At 40.8% G+C, this 14,614-nt stretch overlaps 1 protein-coding gene and 1 non-coding gene across 3 annotated transcripts in view; both read right to left on the bottom strand.

Moving 5' to 3' along the window:
• The window catches only part of NCEH1 (neutral cholesterol ester hydrolase 1), a 69,251-nt gene extending 54,864 nt beyond the window's left edge, over window positions 1-14,387 (bottom strand). Inside the window, exon 1 of one of the 2 annotated variants that reach the window (XM_042234357.2) lies at window positions 14,343-14,387. Coding sequence is in view for 1 of the 2 variants with exons in the window: in XM_004003147.6 (XP_004003196.1) it covers window positions 14,039-14,176 (138 nt within the window). In the remaining variant the exon portion in view is untranslated. Of the gene's footprint in view, window positions 1-14,038; window positions 14,257-14,342 lie in introns of those variants that run through there. The other variant, XM_004003147.6, reaches the window with a different exon arrangement.
• On the bottom strand, window positions 11,796-11,868 carry TRNAC-ACA (transfer RNA cysteine (anticodon ACA)). The gene has a single exon. It is a non-coding gene; the product is annotated as a tRNA-Cys (tRNA).
• Window positions 14,388-14,614: the final 227 nt, after the last annotated feature.

Genomic DNA, 14,614 nt, shown 5'->3' with positions numbered 1-14,614 from the left:
TTACTATCTTCACAAGTGGCAGATGGCTCACCAACAGGGCAGAATTCAAGTAAAGGACTTTCATTTATGTAACAAAATGTCATGTCACCAACTGTACCTTAGATTCTTAAAGTCTAAGGAACTCTTTTCAGGTGACACATATTATGCTAAAACGAACGAATATCTTGGCAGAGTCTGATAAAGATCTTTGACATAAGACAGTAATGGTCTAAAAGACTGCAATTTCTTCAGTTTTTAGAGTACTAACTTCAAAGCCAGACTGCTTAAATTAGCGTTCTGGCTCTAGGAGTGTAATCTGGGCAAGTTACTTAACCTCTCTGTGCCTCAATCTTTACATTTTTAATATAGGAATAATAGTACTTAATCACAGGGTTGTTATAAAGATTGAGTTAATATATATGTGAAATTGTTAGATGGTATATGTTACCTCTATGATGATGACTCACATATCTAGGTAGAACATCAGCAAACTAAGCCCATAGATGCCAAAATTTTAACTACAGGAACAGGTTTTTCCTTCTTGCTATATACCAATTGCTATGCTAAGAATGTTACATACACAATCACATTTATCATAGAAAAAGCAGAGGAATTTCAAAAAGCATCTACTTCTGCTTCATTGACTACACTAAAGCCTTTGAGAGTGTGGATCACAACAAACTGTGGAAAATTCTTAAAGAGAATATCAGACCACCTTACTTGCCTGCCGGGGTCCAGCCCTGGTGGATCCAGGGTAATTCGAAGGGGAGATGGCGTGGCATCTTAGAAAGAATTATTTAATTAGAAATATAAGAGAGATTAGGAAAAAATAGTATAGTAGGAAAATCTAGTGGAGAAAAGAGGCTGAATAACTTGGTTTACATGGAGAACTAATAAAACCTCAGGACAAGAGGTTTGCACCATCTACATTAGGCCACCAGCACCCTTTTGAATAGAGGAGGGTGCCCCGCCTTGGGCTCCCTCTCTCATGGGTCTTAGAAGCCAGGGCAAGTAAGTATACATGGTGAGCCTCCATGCCCCAGATGGGAATTCAGCCTGAAAAGGAGAGGGAGGGAGAGGGAGAAAGAGAGAGAGACACGGGGGAAACCAGTCTTTCCAGTGACTTGCCCATCCTCTATGGTCCGGAAAGGCCTTTTATACTTTTGATTGTACATAGAGATCAATGGATAAAACAAAATTATGCAGCGTCAGCAGCCCTGACTCTTATCGAGACCAGGCTTTCTCTCTGAATACCTAGTTGTATACACAAGTCTTAGGTGATTTACATCATCTTCTGGCCAGAAGGCCAATTAACATTTTACGGCCCTTTTCTGATAAGGGTCTGTCAACCAGAGAACTTATTTGTGTTGTTCTTCTCAAAGTCTGGTGCCACTCTCAGAAAGCACTAAATAAAGTTACATTCTTACATAGCAAGAACACAACAATTTATAACAATGAAAGAAGTACAGTGATTTATAACAAAGAGAAAAGTAATTAACTCAAAAGTCTAGTGTTGCTAACATCAAAACTACTATATTCCTTTTTCTATATCCCAATTACATTGATTAATATCCTTCAGGTGTCTAGAAGATAAAGAATATGGAGGCCTGGCAGCAGTCATTGACTCAACAGTGAAACCTGTCACCAATATAATTTTTAGCTCTTTAAAAAAGGTGTTGTATCTTTAAGATGCTTTCAGCTTCGTGCCTCTCGCGGTTGGGGGGCCATAATCAATCACAAGTTGTAAAAGTCCGGACAGACCAGTCAGGTAAGTTAGAAAGCTATCAGAGGGGTTTAAGCCAAGACATTCTTTTCATATGCAGGAGACAGTTAACTGGAGCCCTAAGTTAATTCCTTTTAGAGGAAGGTGATTGGGGATGGCCCCCTGTTATGTTAGAAGAGTGGAAAGCACAGTACAATAAGGCAGGCAGACTCTGGTTTTGCGGGGTAGATATTCAAGAAAACCCTGGGGGAACCCCTGAAGCCAGATCACGCCTTTGTGTATGTCTGGCTTCCTTCCTCATGACCTTTGCCATGAGCGAGATTCCTCACACTGGCTCCCAGCACTTGCCTCCTGAGAAACCTGTATGCAGGTCAAGAAGCAACAGTTAGAACCGGACATGGAACAACGAACTGGTTCAAAATTGGGAAAGAAGTATGTCAAGGCTGAATATTGTCATCCTGCTTATTTAACTTATATGCAGAGTACATCATGTGAAATGCTGGGCTAGATAAATCACAAGCTGGAATCAAGATTGCCGGGAGAAATATCAACATCCTCAGATATGCAGATGATATCACTCTAATGGCAGAAAACAAAGAAGAACTAAAGATCCTCTTGATGGCAGTGAAAGAGAAGAGTCAAAAACCTAGCTTAAAACTCAACATTCAAAAAACCAAGATCATGGCGTCCAGTCCCATTACTTCATGCCAAATAGATGGGGAAAAAGTGAAAACAGTGGCAGATTTTATTTTCTTGGGCTCCAAAATCACTGCAGATGGTGATTGCAGCCACAAAATTAAAAGACGCTTGCTCCTTAGAAGCAAAGCTATGACAAACCTAGACAGCATATTAAGAAGCAGAGACATCACTTTACTGACAAAGGTCCATATAGTCAAAGCTATGGTTTTTACAGTAGTCATGAATGGATGTGAGAGTTGGTCCATTAAGAAGAGTGAGCACTGAAGAATTGATGCTTTTGAATGGTGGTATGGAGAAGACTTCTGAGAGTCCCTTGGACAGCAAGGAGATCAAACCAGTCAATCCTAAAGGATATCAACCTTGAATATTCATTGGAAGGACTGATGCTGAAGCTGAAGCTCTAATACTTTGGCTACCTGATGCAAAGAGCTGACTCATTGGAAAAGACCCTGATGCTACAAAAGACTGAGGGCACAAGGAGAAAAAGAGGATGAAATGATTGGATGGCATCACCAACTCAATGGACATAGTTTGAGCAAACTCTGGGAGAGAGTGAAGGACTGAGAAGCCTGGCATGCTGCAGTTGATGGGGTTGCAAAGAATTGGACACAACTTAGCAACTGAACAATAAAAACAACAAGCCTTGAGGGAAGCACTGTCATTATTCCACTTTTATAGATAAGGAAACTAAACCTTTTAAGTTTTAAGTTACTTAAGAGTTTTAGGAACTTGCCCAGTTAGTCTCATGACTAGTAAATGGTAAAGTTATGATTTAAGCTCAGCAGCAGGAGCCAACAGCAGGCCAGGTAAAAATGATCTACAGTTGTATAGAAATCCACGAATTTAAGAGCAGAAGCAGACTGACAAGAATAAAGGTGAAAATTAAAAAATAAAAAACTGCACACTACTATTGGAGTATACTGCAGACGACTGCCAAAAATCAGATTAGGACCAAACATATTTATTTTGTGACAGGTTATTATTCCAAGTGTTTTACATATTAACTACTGTGGGATGATGACAAACAATAAAGCTTTGTATACATTATCATTTCCAACCTTCAAAATAACTTCAGGAGCTAAGTATCATGACCAGTTACTAGATTAGGAAACACTCATAGGTTAAATACAAGGTCATAGTCACACAGCTAGTATAGCTCAAGTTGGGATTTGAGCATAAGTCTCCCTGACCTCCAAATCCATGCTCTAGAACACTATGAAAATGGAACCCCAAATTCTGTAAATATACCACCAGTACCATGAAGTTCAAATAAGGATTGATAAGTCAATTAAATATGGGACTCAATTAAATATTCTTTCTTTAAAATTCAAAATACATGTCAGTATTCAAAATACATGATAGGGATTCTGAAATGTTTCACTGTTAAAAAAGAAATCCTGATTAACTCTGTTTAACTCGGCATTTCCTAGTCTTACTTACCATGGAACACTTTTCAATGGGTAACATATACTAAAACCCTCTAGGACTAAAATTTGTAAACAGTAGATAGCAGGCTCCTTGCCCATGAGATGCTTTTTCAATGTGGATTTACACAAAAGATTTGAATAAGAAGGGGAAGAAGGGAGACTGAACAATCTAACGGGAAGCTGTGGAAGACAGCAGAAAGGGTTATGGAAATCAGCAGACCAGGTTCACAGCCAGACTCCCAGTCAGTCCCATGTCTGTGAACCACTCAACCTCACTGAGTTTCTATCTCCCTTAACTGCGGACATTAACTACTATTTCACAAAGTGACTGTGTTTATTATTCAATAAATGTATCTATTATTATGCAGACACCTACCAGTAATCTTATTCTATTAAAAGTCAATCATCTTTTAAAAGCAAAATTGATTTGTCTTGCGAAGAAAATCAAGGAAGCAGGGATTATGGCTCCTCTGGACTTGCTTCTCTCCAACGGCCATGAAATGGAAGTGACTGAAACCTTGGGATAGAGTGACTCTATTTTAGAACTGATGCATAAAGTAGCAACAGTGAAATAAACATCTTGTGTTTTAGGAAAGTAGACTTCAGAATGGTCAAGAAAAAGGTAATTTGTGTCCCAGGGCAGGGACAATATTATAGGACAGGTGGCACAGAAGAGTGTCAGCCAAATTAATTTCTCATGGGGCATTCATCAATTATCCATTCTGGAGAAAAGAGAAAAAGAGAATGATAACAAATGGATGTGGGAATTTGCTAGTTATCTTTTAAGGAGGTGGCCTGTAGGATAACTAACATTTAGCTAGAAACACATGATTCATTACAAATTCAAAAACAGCCATAGATCTACGAAAACATTCTGAGGAAATAAAAAACCCAGAAAACAGCAAGGCTTGCAAAAAACAAACAGAAAAAAATTTGCAAAGGACAACAAAAAGCCATTTTTGGATAAGTTCAGAGTCAGAAGCACAAGAAAGCACCAGTTTTGGTGTTTGGGGCAAATGAAGAAACAGGGAGGACTGAAAGAAAGCAGAACTATGAATTCTTACTTCCTCTAACATGCATTATCTTCAAAGCCCTCTCCCCACTCAAAAACCCAAAAACCAAAAATACTAAAATAGTAAGAGAAAAATTATGTCTATGATAGGTGAGGAAGCTTATGATTTGGTGGGGAAGAAATATCAACATTAGGAAACATACAAGGGCCATAAAAGAAAAACAAAATGCTAGCAGAGTATGAAGGAGAGAGAGATGAAGGTTGACTGGGGAAAGAAGGGAAGTTTCCAAAAGAAATTAGCTTTGAGTGGGTGTTGAAAGATGTGTGGGATGTTGGCTAAAGAAAGAGGGTGGGAGGGCATGTGAGGCAGAGGTGACGACAGGAGGAGAGGTGTCACGATGGTCATGGGGACACTGTGAGGCTAGATTCAGCAGAGTGGTACCAGTTTGGAGCAGGCCCTAAGTGCCAAAGAACTCAGTGCTTTCATTCTGCCACTATCCTAGAGAACAGGAATTCCACCGGTGTGAGGGGTGGAAGCTGGTTCCCTGGAGGATTAACAGTAAAATCTGAGCAAAGCAGGGAGCACAGCAATCATTCCACAACTTTGAGTTGATTATGCTGATGAATGCATGTCACATAAATGCAGGCTGAGCATACGTCCAAATTCGTCTGGGAATAGTTCTGGTTTCAAATGGTTGTCCTGCCATGATTATTAATAGCAACCCCTATTACTCTCGGACATGGCATGGTTTGAATAATAAATTTTGAGGCTACCCTAGGTACACGGAACATGGGGACAATCTCTCTGTGTTTAGTAGCAATATACATGTATTTAAATAGTTACAAACTATAGGGCTTCCCAGGTGGTGCAATGGTAAAGAATCTGCCTGCCAATGCAGGAAACACAAAAGATGTGAGTTCAATCCCTGGGGTTGGGAAGATCCCCTGGAGGAGAGCATGGCAACCCACTCCAGAATTCTTGCCTGGAAAATTCAATGGACAGAGGAGCCTGGCAGGCTACAGTCCATGTAATAGCAAAGAATGACTGAGTGACTGAGAATACAAACTATAGGAAAGAGCTTCCTTACAGTTTGCATGCTGTACCATTAGCAGCCAACAGATAGGCTGTTAACGGGTTGCAGATGAGCTATAAGACACTGAAAGTTAGGTGTTTTATAGAGGTAGAAACTTAAAAGCATTTTTTATAACTATTCAAAATCTATCAGAGTTGGCATTCTCTTTGAGAACCCTTTGTATAATTTTCTTTATGAATCCTGTGAATTCTGTCATTCAAGTCCTTACAGATTCCCCTAGTATTTCCTCTATGTTCCCCTGGCGTGTTTTACAAAGGTCATCAAATCTCTTACAGGAGAAAAGACTGGAAAACACCAGTGTAGATTTATTTAATAGCAGGAGATCAAAAAAAGTCAGGATACAATGTACCTGTAATAAAGTTATCATGCGCATACCCACACGCATACCTGCAGCTATGAGTACCCGTCAGGGAGACAGCACCAGAGACAAAAACGGGCAAGTCCATCACGCAGGACTTTGTTTTCAGGTCACTTGGCCCAGCAGTGAAAACACGAAATTAAGAGTCTAGTGATTTTCATTCCAGTCCTGTTTTGCCACTATTACTCATGTGAACTTGGGAGTATCATTGACCCTTTCAGAAACTGTTTCCTCACTCGACAAATGGAAATAACTAACATCAGGTGGTCATTTATTGTAAAAATAAAATGAGATCATGTAAGTGAAACCCTCTGTAAAACCTGCAGTGCTATAAAAATGTAAGGTATAACCAAAGAATTATGTTCTTCAGGGTCTCATTCTCTTAGGGCTGGCCTTCTCTTCCTCTCACTGGTGAGCTCCTGGGGTTTTCTTGGTAGGATCCCCCAGTCCTCCTCTCACTCTAAACACATTCATTCCCACTGCTCCCACCATTACCCATTCACTGACCTCTGCCAAGCCCATATCTTAAGCTCAGCTCTCTCTCTCTCCCCCAAATTCTGGTCTTATATATGCAAACTATTTATGAACAGCTACCCTTAAATTGGTCCCATGGACTTCAAAGCAAGGTACCAAACTCTGTGACCTTCACCCTCAGACCTGCTCCTTTTCCTAATCAGGTGCATCATCACCATTCACCCAGTTACTGAAGAGCCTGTCCCAGAAGTCATCTTTGACTCCTTTCTCTTCTTCACTCTTGCAGTCAGCAACTCTGGCCAGCCTCACTCCAAACCCATCCCATTTTATTAGTTCATGCTCTCCCCTCTCATCTGGATAATTGCTTCTCAAGTGGTCTTTTCCCTCATTTATTTTCTTAAACTCTAGTCTCTATACTGCCACTGAGAAAACTGTTCCCAAATATAGATCTGACCATGTGATTTCCCTGCTAAAATCCTTTCAGCAGCTCCTTTCCTGGCCCATAGAACACTTCATTACCTGGCCTGAGCTTCCTTTCTACCTCACCTCTCTGGCTTCTGAGCTTTACACTCCAGCCACTCGGAATTACTTTTAGGGCCTTAGCTTGTACCATCTTCTCCCACTGGAACATTCCCTTTGTCTGGGATGCCGTTTTGCCCCTCCTTTCTCTCCTTCTTCTCTTCCTCACCTCTTTCACTCGGCTGGCTCTTATGGAAAGTCAACCTAGCATAACGGTTGAGCTCTTAAACTCACAGTAACACAGGCTCCACCTCTTACAAGCTTTGTTATCAAAAGCAAGTTACTTTTCTTTATAGTTCAGTTTCCTCCTTTATAAAATAAGGAAAATAAGAACACCTATCTCATAGAATTATAGCACAAACTAAATGAACTGTATGTAAAGCACACAGCACAGTATCTGGCACAGAGTAAATGCTCAGGACATGCTTAATAGATGTTATTTTTTACTGTAAATGAGCTTTCCTGGTGGCTCAGATGGTAAAGAGTCTGCCTGCAGTATGGGAGACCCAGGTTTGATCCCTGGGTCAGGAAGATACCCTGGAGAAGGAAATGACAACCCACTCCAGTATTCTTGCCTGGAAAATCCCATGATCAGAGGAGCCTGGCAGGCTACAGTCCATGAGGTTGCAAAGAGTTGGACATGACGGAGCGACTTTCTGTCTTTACTGTAAATGCTCACTCAGCCTTGATAATTCAGAGCTGATATCAGTGTGAAAGGGAAACATCTGCTCCTGATGCTAAGGTCAACACTGTAGTTGTTGTTTAGTTGCTCGGTCATGTCCGACTCTTTCAGACCCCATGGACTGTAGCCCGACAGGCTCCTCTGTCCATGGGATTTCCCAGGCAAGAATACTGGAGTGGGTTGCCATTTCCTTCTCCACAGGTTAACATTAGATGTCCTTTTTAAGGCAGCAATCCATAAATGCCTCTATCATAATTCTTCTATCATTCAAGCCACATTCTGTAACTGTCAGTAGAACTCCCTTCACTGGACTGTAAACTCGTAAAGATTAGACATGTGTTTTATTGTTTCATCAACTCCTAGCATTGTTGTTCATTGAATTAATGATGACTTCGGAATTTTAACTTTATTAAGGATAGGATATTAGGCTAGGATATCTATTTTATTTTGGAAACACTAAAAGACTGTTAAAATTTCATACTATGACACATCTTAGACTAGGTAGGGAAGATAGTTAGGCCTGTCACCATGAAATTTAATTACACGTCTTCCTTTATAAACATAAATGAAGGAGAAAATAAATGGTAGACAGTTACCGTATAGTTTCATTTGTCAGTAAAAGTAAACATATGCTCACTAATTTAAAAGAAGTAATTGTGCATTAATAGGACAGTTAAGAATGATTATTACACTTTCACACCTCAGAAATATTTTCATATCAAGCTCAAGCCACATGTTAGCAATAGGATATCACACTAAAATAAAGTAATAAGGTTGGCATTTCTGTGCTCAGAGCCATATTTGTAGAGCTTTAGGAAAAGTAAAAAGGAAACTGGCTAAACCTCAATACAAAATAAAAAGTTAAAAGTATAAAGAATTAAAAGGAGAACTACAAATTAGGCATTATCTTACACACTTGTATTTGAATCAACCTGACTTTAATATTTGATTGGATCCACCAGGAGGTTCTTTCTACCGAGACCAACTCATTTTCCTCACTTGTCAGAACTAATACTAATCAAACTATTCTTAAAGCCATTCTGCTGCCAGGTGTGTTTAAAGAAAATTTCACTAAGTCAGCTAAAAATTACTGTGCTTAGTGAGTGAAATCTCTAATTTACATGAAGAAATATGTGTCAAGGCAAGTCTAGAAGGCAATAAGCAAAGCTTATTATATACTAATGTTTTAAAGTTAAATTTAGGAGTAAACATTCCAGTTCATGAATGCTTATGAAGAAGGTCACCAAGCTGGAGTTCTGCATGGCATCCAGCTGAGCTGTCATTCAAAGCATACCCACACAGCCCAAAGACACATCATGCACAGAGAATTCAGGTGTGGTCACATTCGATTTCAACAAGTTCGAGGACATTTTACAGGATGAAAAATCTTGCTCAACTAGTCCAAAATCACTGTCATTTATAAGAAACAGGGGAAGCATTCAGCAGAAATATCAGCTTCAATAATCTTTCTTTTACATTATGTCACTGAAAGGATACCTAGGATAAGAACTAGAAAGTTAAGAGGTGATTGAGGTAAGAAGTCACACTCTGGCCCTTTATTATCTTCAGTCATCATCTTTACCACCCCCTCTAAACTGTACAAAACCACTCCCTCCTATGAGCTCCTGTAACTGTACCTCTTCTGTGATACTTGTCAGCTCTTGCCTTTTTAATAGCTATACATGAGCATAGCTTCTTCATCATACTAAGCTGCAATTTCTGTGGGTCAGACTCACACACTAAGCTTTCAATCTGTGTTACATTTAAGTGACTGTACATGAAACCTGCTATCATGATAGCGGTCAAAGGATCCAAGATGCCTTTTTTAAAGAAATCTATTTTAGGGAATTCTCTAGTGGTCCAGTGGTTAGGGCTCAGAGCTTTCAGTACCTCAGTGCCATGGCTGGAGTTTCATCTTTGGTCAGATCCCACAAGCCACATGGCACAGCCAAAATAGAAAAGAAAATAAAATTATTTTCTTCATAGAACAATTACTGAAATACTAATCACATTGATAAGTATGTGCATTTCAATTCCACTTTAGAAGTAGAAAATCTACTACAAAAAAAGTTTTTAATTAATTTCTTATTTCATGATCATTGCAGAAAAACTAGACTATACAGATGGGAAACCTGAAGATAGAATCTTATGGACCAGAAATAAATTCAGTATATTTTAAATTATGTCCTGCTTTTTCTATAAATCTATATATAGATTTATAAAGCTATCTGTTTTGATGTACAGATATTTCAAATGGTATAATGGCATATATGCTTTTTGTAGCATTTTCTCACTTAAAGCCCAGTATAAATCACTTGTACATAATTAAACTTTATTTTTACAACTTAATTGTTTGACTGCATAGTTTCCAAAATATGGGTTTACCGTATTTACATAGTCTCTTATAGTTCTTAAATTTTTTTAAATAACACTGAAAATAAAAAAAAGAAAAGAAAGGTTGCTGAATGTTCTCTCATATTTCTTAAATGGCAGTGATTTTGGACTAGTTTAAAAAGATTATTGTACCTATGAAATATTTCTATCTTGATAGCTATAGCTTTGACTATATGCATAATTACGTGAATTCATCCAGAGGGATTGTTGGGTCAAAGAATAAATACTTCCACAGCTTCCCATGGACACTGCCAAACTGCTATCAAAAAAGTTGTTGAAATTTACATTTTCCCCAGCAGTGTATACTTCTCAGTATCTCTACCTGTACCAGGATTTCCATTTTATAAAAATTTTTGCTTGCACAGCATTTTTAAATGTCTTCAGAATGTCCACCAAACTCCTTCCTTTTGTTCCCCTAATCTTCATCTACATCTCTCTCCATTGCCCTTCCCAGACTATTTTTGTCTGTGTTTTTCCACTGTTCAAGTCTTATGATGGCTTTGCTATCACACTGAAAGATGCCTAGCTATTTTATCACCTTAGAGCCAAAGTATCAGATTACTAATCTGATAAACATGCTAATGTAAAGGGGTCCTTTCCAGCAACATGTATGCAATATAACTTGAACAGTTTAAGAAAAATATAATCTACATCAGCAGTGTATTTAACTTACAGAGTAGTGGTTCTCAGTTTTTGTTGCACACTGAAATCACCTTGGGAACTGTTTAAAATACTGCTTCCTGGGACTCCTCTCCCAGAGATTCTGCACAAATTTGGTATACATTGTGAATCGGGCATTAGGATTTTTGAAGCCTTCCTAGCTGACTCTAATGTAGCATCTGTGTTTGAAATGACTTGAGAAAGATCCTAAATAGCTTCTTCTTAGGTAATATTGAAGGACCCCAAGGAAGAAAAGCACAATGAACATAATCTCCATACTCTGACTCATCTGCAGAAGATAAAGGAGATGAGAAGGGACAGGGAGTGGTGAAGCATTTGCCAATGACAACAGAATAAAAGCAGCATTCACTTTTTTTTCTTTTTGGCCACATCACATGGCATCTTAGTTCCCCAACCAGGGATCAAACCCATGCCCCCTTCAGTGAAAGGCGCAGAGTCTTAACCACTGGACCGCTAGGGAAGTCCCAAGCCTTCACATTTCTTGATATTAGGCAGGTGCCTGCTGTATTAGGAAATTGACCAAGCCTTACCACTGAAGTAGCTTTTCTAATGGAGCCAATCAATTCAAACTAAAATGATGTGGACAACAAACTTTATGCCAGGCAATTTAGTGGTAGCAGTCCAGGTTTCAACATTTATTGTTTCAACAAAGTTGAGCAGTACTACAGATTTTCCCCACAACCCACAGTGGCCCTTTGGGACAATACTTAGAAGAATATTGGAGTGGGTTGCCATTCCCTTCTCCAGGGGATCTTCCCAACCCGGGGATTGAACCCGGGTCTCCCGCATTGTAGGCAGACGCTTTTACCATCTGAGCCACCAGGGAAGTTCACTTAGAAGAATAACTACAACCAATTCCAGCCATTAAAATACATTACAGCACTCTTACAAAGCATCAATAGCTATCAGCCCTATTATACAAGGAAAGCTGAGGGTCAGAGAAGGTTGATTAATGGGCTGGCCTTGCAGCCAGCAAGTGGCCTGGCTGAGGAGGGATTCAGGGAGGCATGACTAACAGTCATGCTCTGTTTACTACCAAGTGTCAAGCACATTGCCTTTTCCCCAGGACAATTTGAAGTGACACTGGTAAACTGCTTTCCTGGGTAGAATATGCTTTCTTGTGGGCTGAATGATCTTTCTGATGTTTTACAGTTCTGAAGACAAATGATAAGAGCCACTTGTGTGCTAACCCAACTCCAACCAGTGCCCAGTGAGGATACTCTGCTACCTTATCTGTCTCTGTGACCTGGCACTATAAACATTATCATTCCCAAACACCAGCTAAGGGCACACTCTGCAGATGACCGTAAGGTCTAAAGGCCTTACTGGACTGGTTGCTGTGTTGGGGAAGAAAGACATTTTTCCAATCATGGCTTTTTTTCAAATTAGTTATGATAGGGAAGATTTCCTTGGATCAGAAAGGCAAGAATAATCTCTGTGGCCAACACAGTAGTTTGACTTATTTTTTCTTTCTTTCTGTTTTTCTTATCATTAGGCATTATTCTTTTTACTGTAGAAGGCCATTTAAGCCACCCAGGTAAATATCATTGTATCCCAGAATCTTTAAAGGGTGCTACTCCCCAGCAACAAAATTTCTGGAGGAAGAGAGTGATTGCAGAGCATCCTGCACAAGACTGCCTTTCTTGGAGCCCATGCTAGAGAAGGGGATGGTCATTCTTCCGTCTTGTCAACATTGTAGTAAGCAGGAGGGAAGGAAGAGGCTATTGCCTCATAGACTCTTCCTAAGAGAAAATGGGGGACTTGAGGGTGGAAACGTGGCTGGATTCAAGAATAGCAAAATCTTCCTATAAATGTGCTATAATACCCTAGTTAAGGGATTTGTGATAGGACAATGCCTCAGAGACTAGGTAATCCTACACACAGCTGGAATGCACAGGGAAAAGGAATATCAATCCTCTAGGAAAATCCTATTTGTTTGTTTGTTTTTTCTCTCTCTCCTTAGTTGTCATTCTTTAAAGGAATTTACAAAAATAACCTGAGGTTAAAGCCGGAGGTTGGAGGAGGGGAGGAGTCTCGGTTTGGGAGGAGGGTAGGAGTTTAGATAGAGCAGGATGCTCAGAAAACCCTGTTTAGTCTTGCACAATCAGACTTGACAGCTGATTGTAGTCTAGAGTTTAGATGGTCTGGCACTAAAAATAATGCCTCTTACATAGAATAAACCAGAAAGTTACATTTTTCTGTCTACGGGGTTTAAAAAAAAATATACACTCAAGGTACAGTAAAGAGAACTGTCACCCTGCCAGGCTAAGCCTGGATATCCTGACTCAGGCAAAGGTTAGCTCTTCTACAGTTAAGGACATAAACGGAACGCCGCAGGGCGCAAAACAAGGGCATCATGCACACACCTGCTGTCACTACCTCCACAGCCTCGCCCGCAGCCAGCCAGGCCTCTCCGCCTCCTTTGTTGGGCTGAGCTGAGGCGGGCCGGCCATGACGTGCAGATCTGTGCCATTCCCTAAGTACTGTGGGAGCCCAGGCTGCTGCCCGCGGCAATGGAGGGCTCCACTGTCGGACACAGTGCGAGATCACCATGCCAAGTCTGCTCTTAACGTGGCTGCATTCCCAGGAACCAGAGCCTTGCTACAACACTTAACTCGCTCTCTGCCGCCCTCTATGAGAGAACAAAATGGGGGGAGGGGTGGGTTATAAAACGCTGGAACCTTGATTTTTGACGTTGCAAACCAAGATAGAAGGTGACATTTAGGAAAGACGAAGGATGTAAACAGTCGTCAAATTCTGCTCAAGAACTTCACCTTCTCCGGTATCAACACAGACGAAGACACAGACCCAACCCGCTGCTAGCCAAGAAGCGAATGCGACATCCTGAAAATGTCAGCCTGAAACACTTTAAAAAGCAATAGCTTTATTGCGCCACAAAAATACGCATCTCACGGGACAAAGGCCGGAAATTCTCTATCCCCCTAAAATATTGCTTAAGAGAAGGGACAGAGAATCAGCCCTGGGCTGCGTCTCACCACTTGCTGTGCGCTCCGGAAAGTGGCGTCCAGCAGCATCAGCTTCCAGGGATCGGAGACGGAGCTGGGCAGAGGGATGTAGATGTAATAGGCAGCCAGTGCCACTAGGGCGGTAAGCAGGACACAGGACGACCTCATCCTCCTCCGGCTCGGCTGGCCTGCCGGACGGACGAGGAGGAAAGGGCAATACCACCCAAAGACCTCAAGCAAGTTTCTGCGAGGGCCAGCCGCTCATTCACCCGTTTCTTGTGTGCCCAGAGCCAATCAGAGGCGGCGTCGGGAGGAAGTCGGAGCGCTGACTTACCCCCTCCACTGTGTCCTTGCAGAGTGTTGCAGACACTCCAGGTTTGAGAAAGCTGTGGGGCTGTGCTGGGCGAAGAACAGCGGACTCCGGAGGACACAGGTGTGTATTGCACACCAGTGACCAAGGGCTTCCCTTCTGCAGGTTTCCAAACGGAAACAGTCCCCGAATAGTTTAAGTGCACTAAGTTTCCCTCTGTCTAAAGCACATCTGACTCAAAATGGAGTCAGATGTGAGAAAGATAATAAAACGGTAGTAAAAATTCACTGACTTCT

This window comes from Ovis aries, chromosome 1 (genome assembly GCF_016772045.2).
Source record: "Ovis aries strain OAR_USU_Benz2616 breed Rambouillet chromosome 1, ARS-UI_Ramb_v3.0, whole genome shotgun sequence".
Taxonomy (NCBI): domain Eukaryota; kingdom Metazoa; phylum Chordata; class Mammalia; order Artiodactyla; family Bovidae; genus Ovis; species Ovis aries.
Note: the sequence above shows the minus strand (reverse complement) of the source record. Positions and strands in the feature narration are given on the sequence as shown.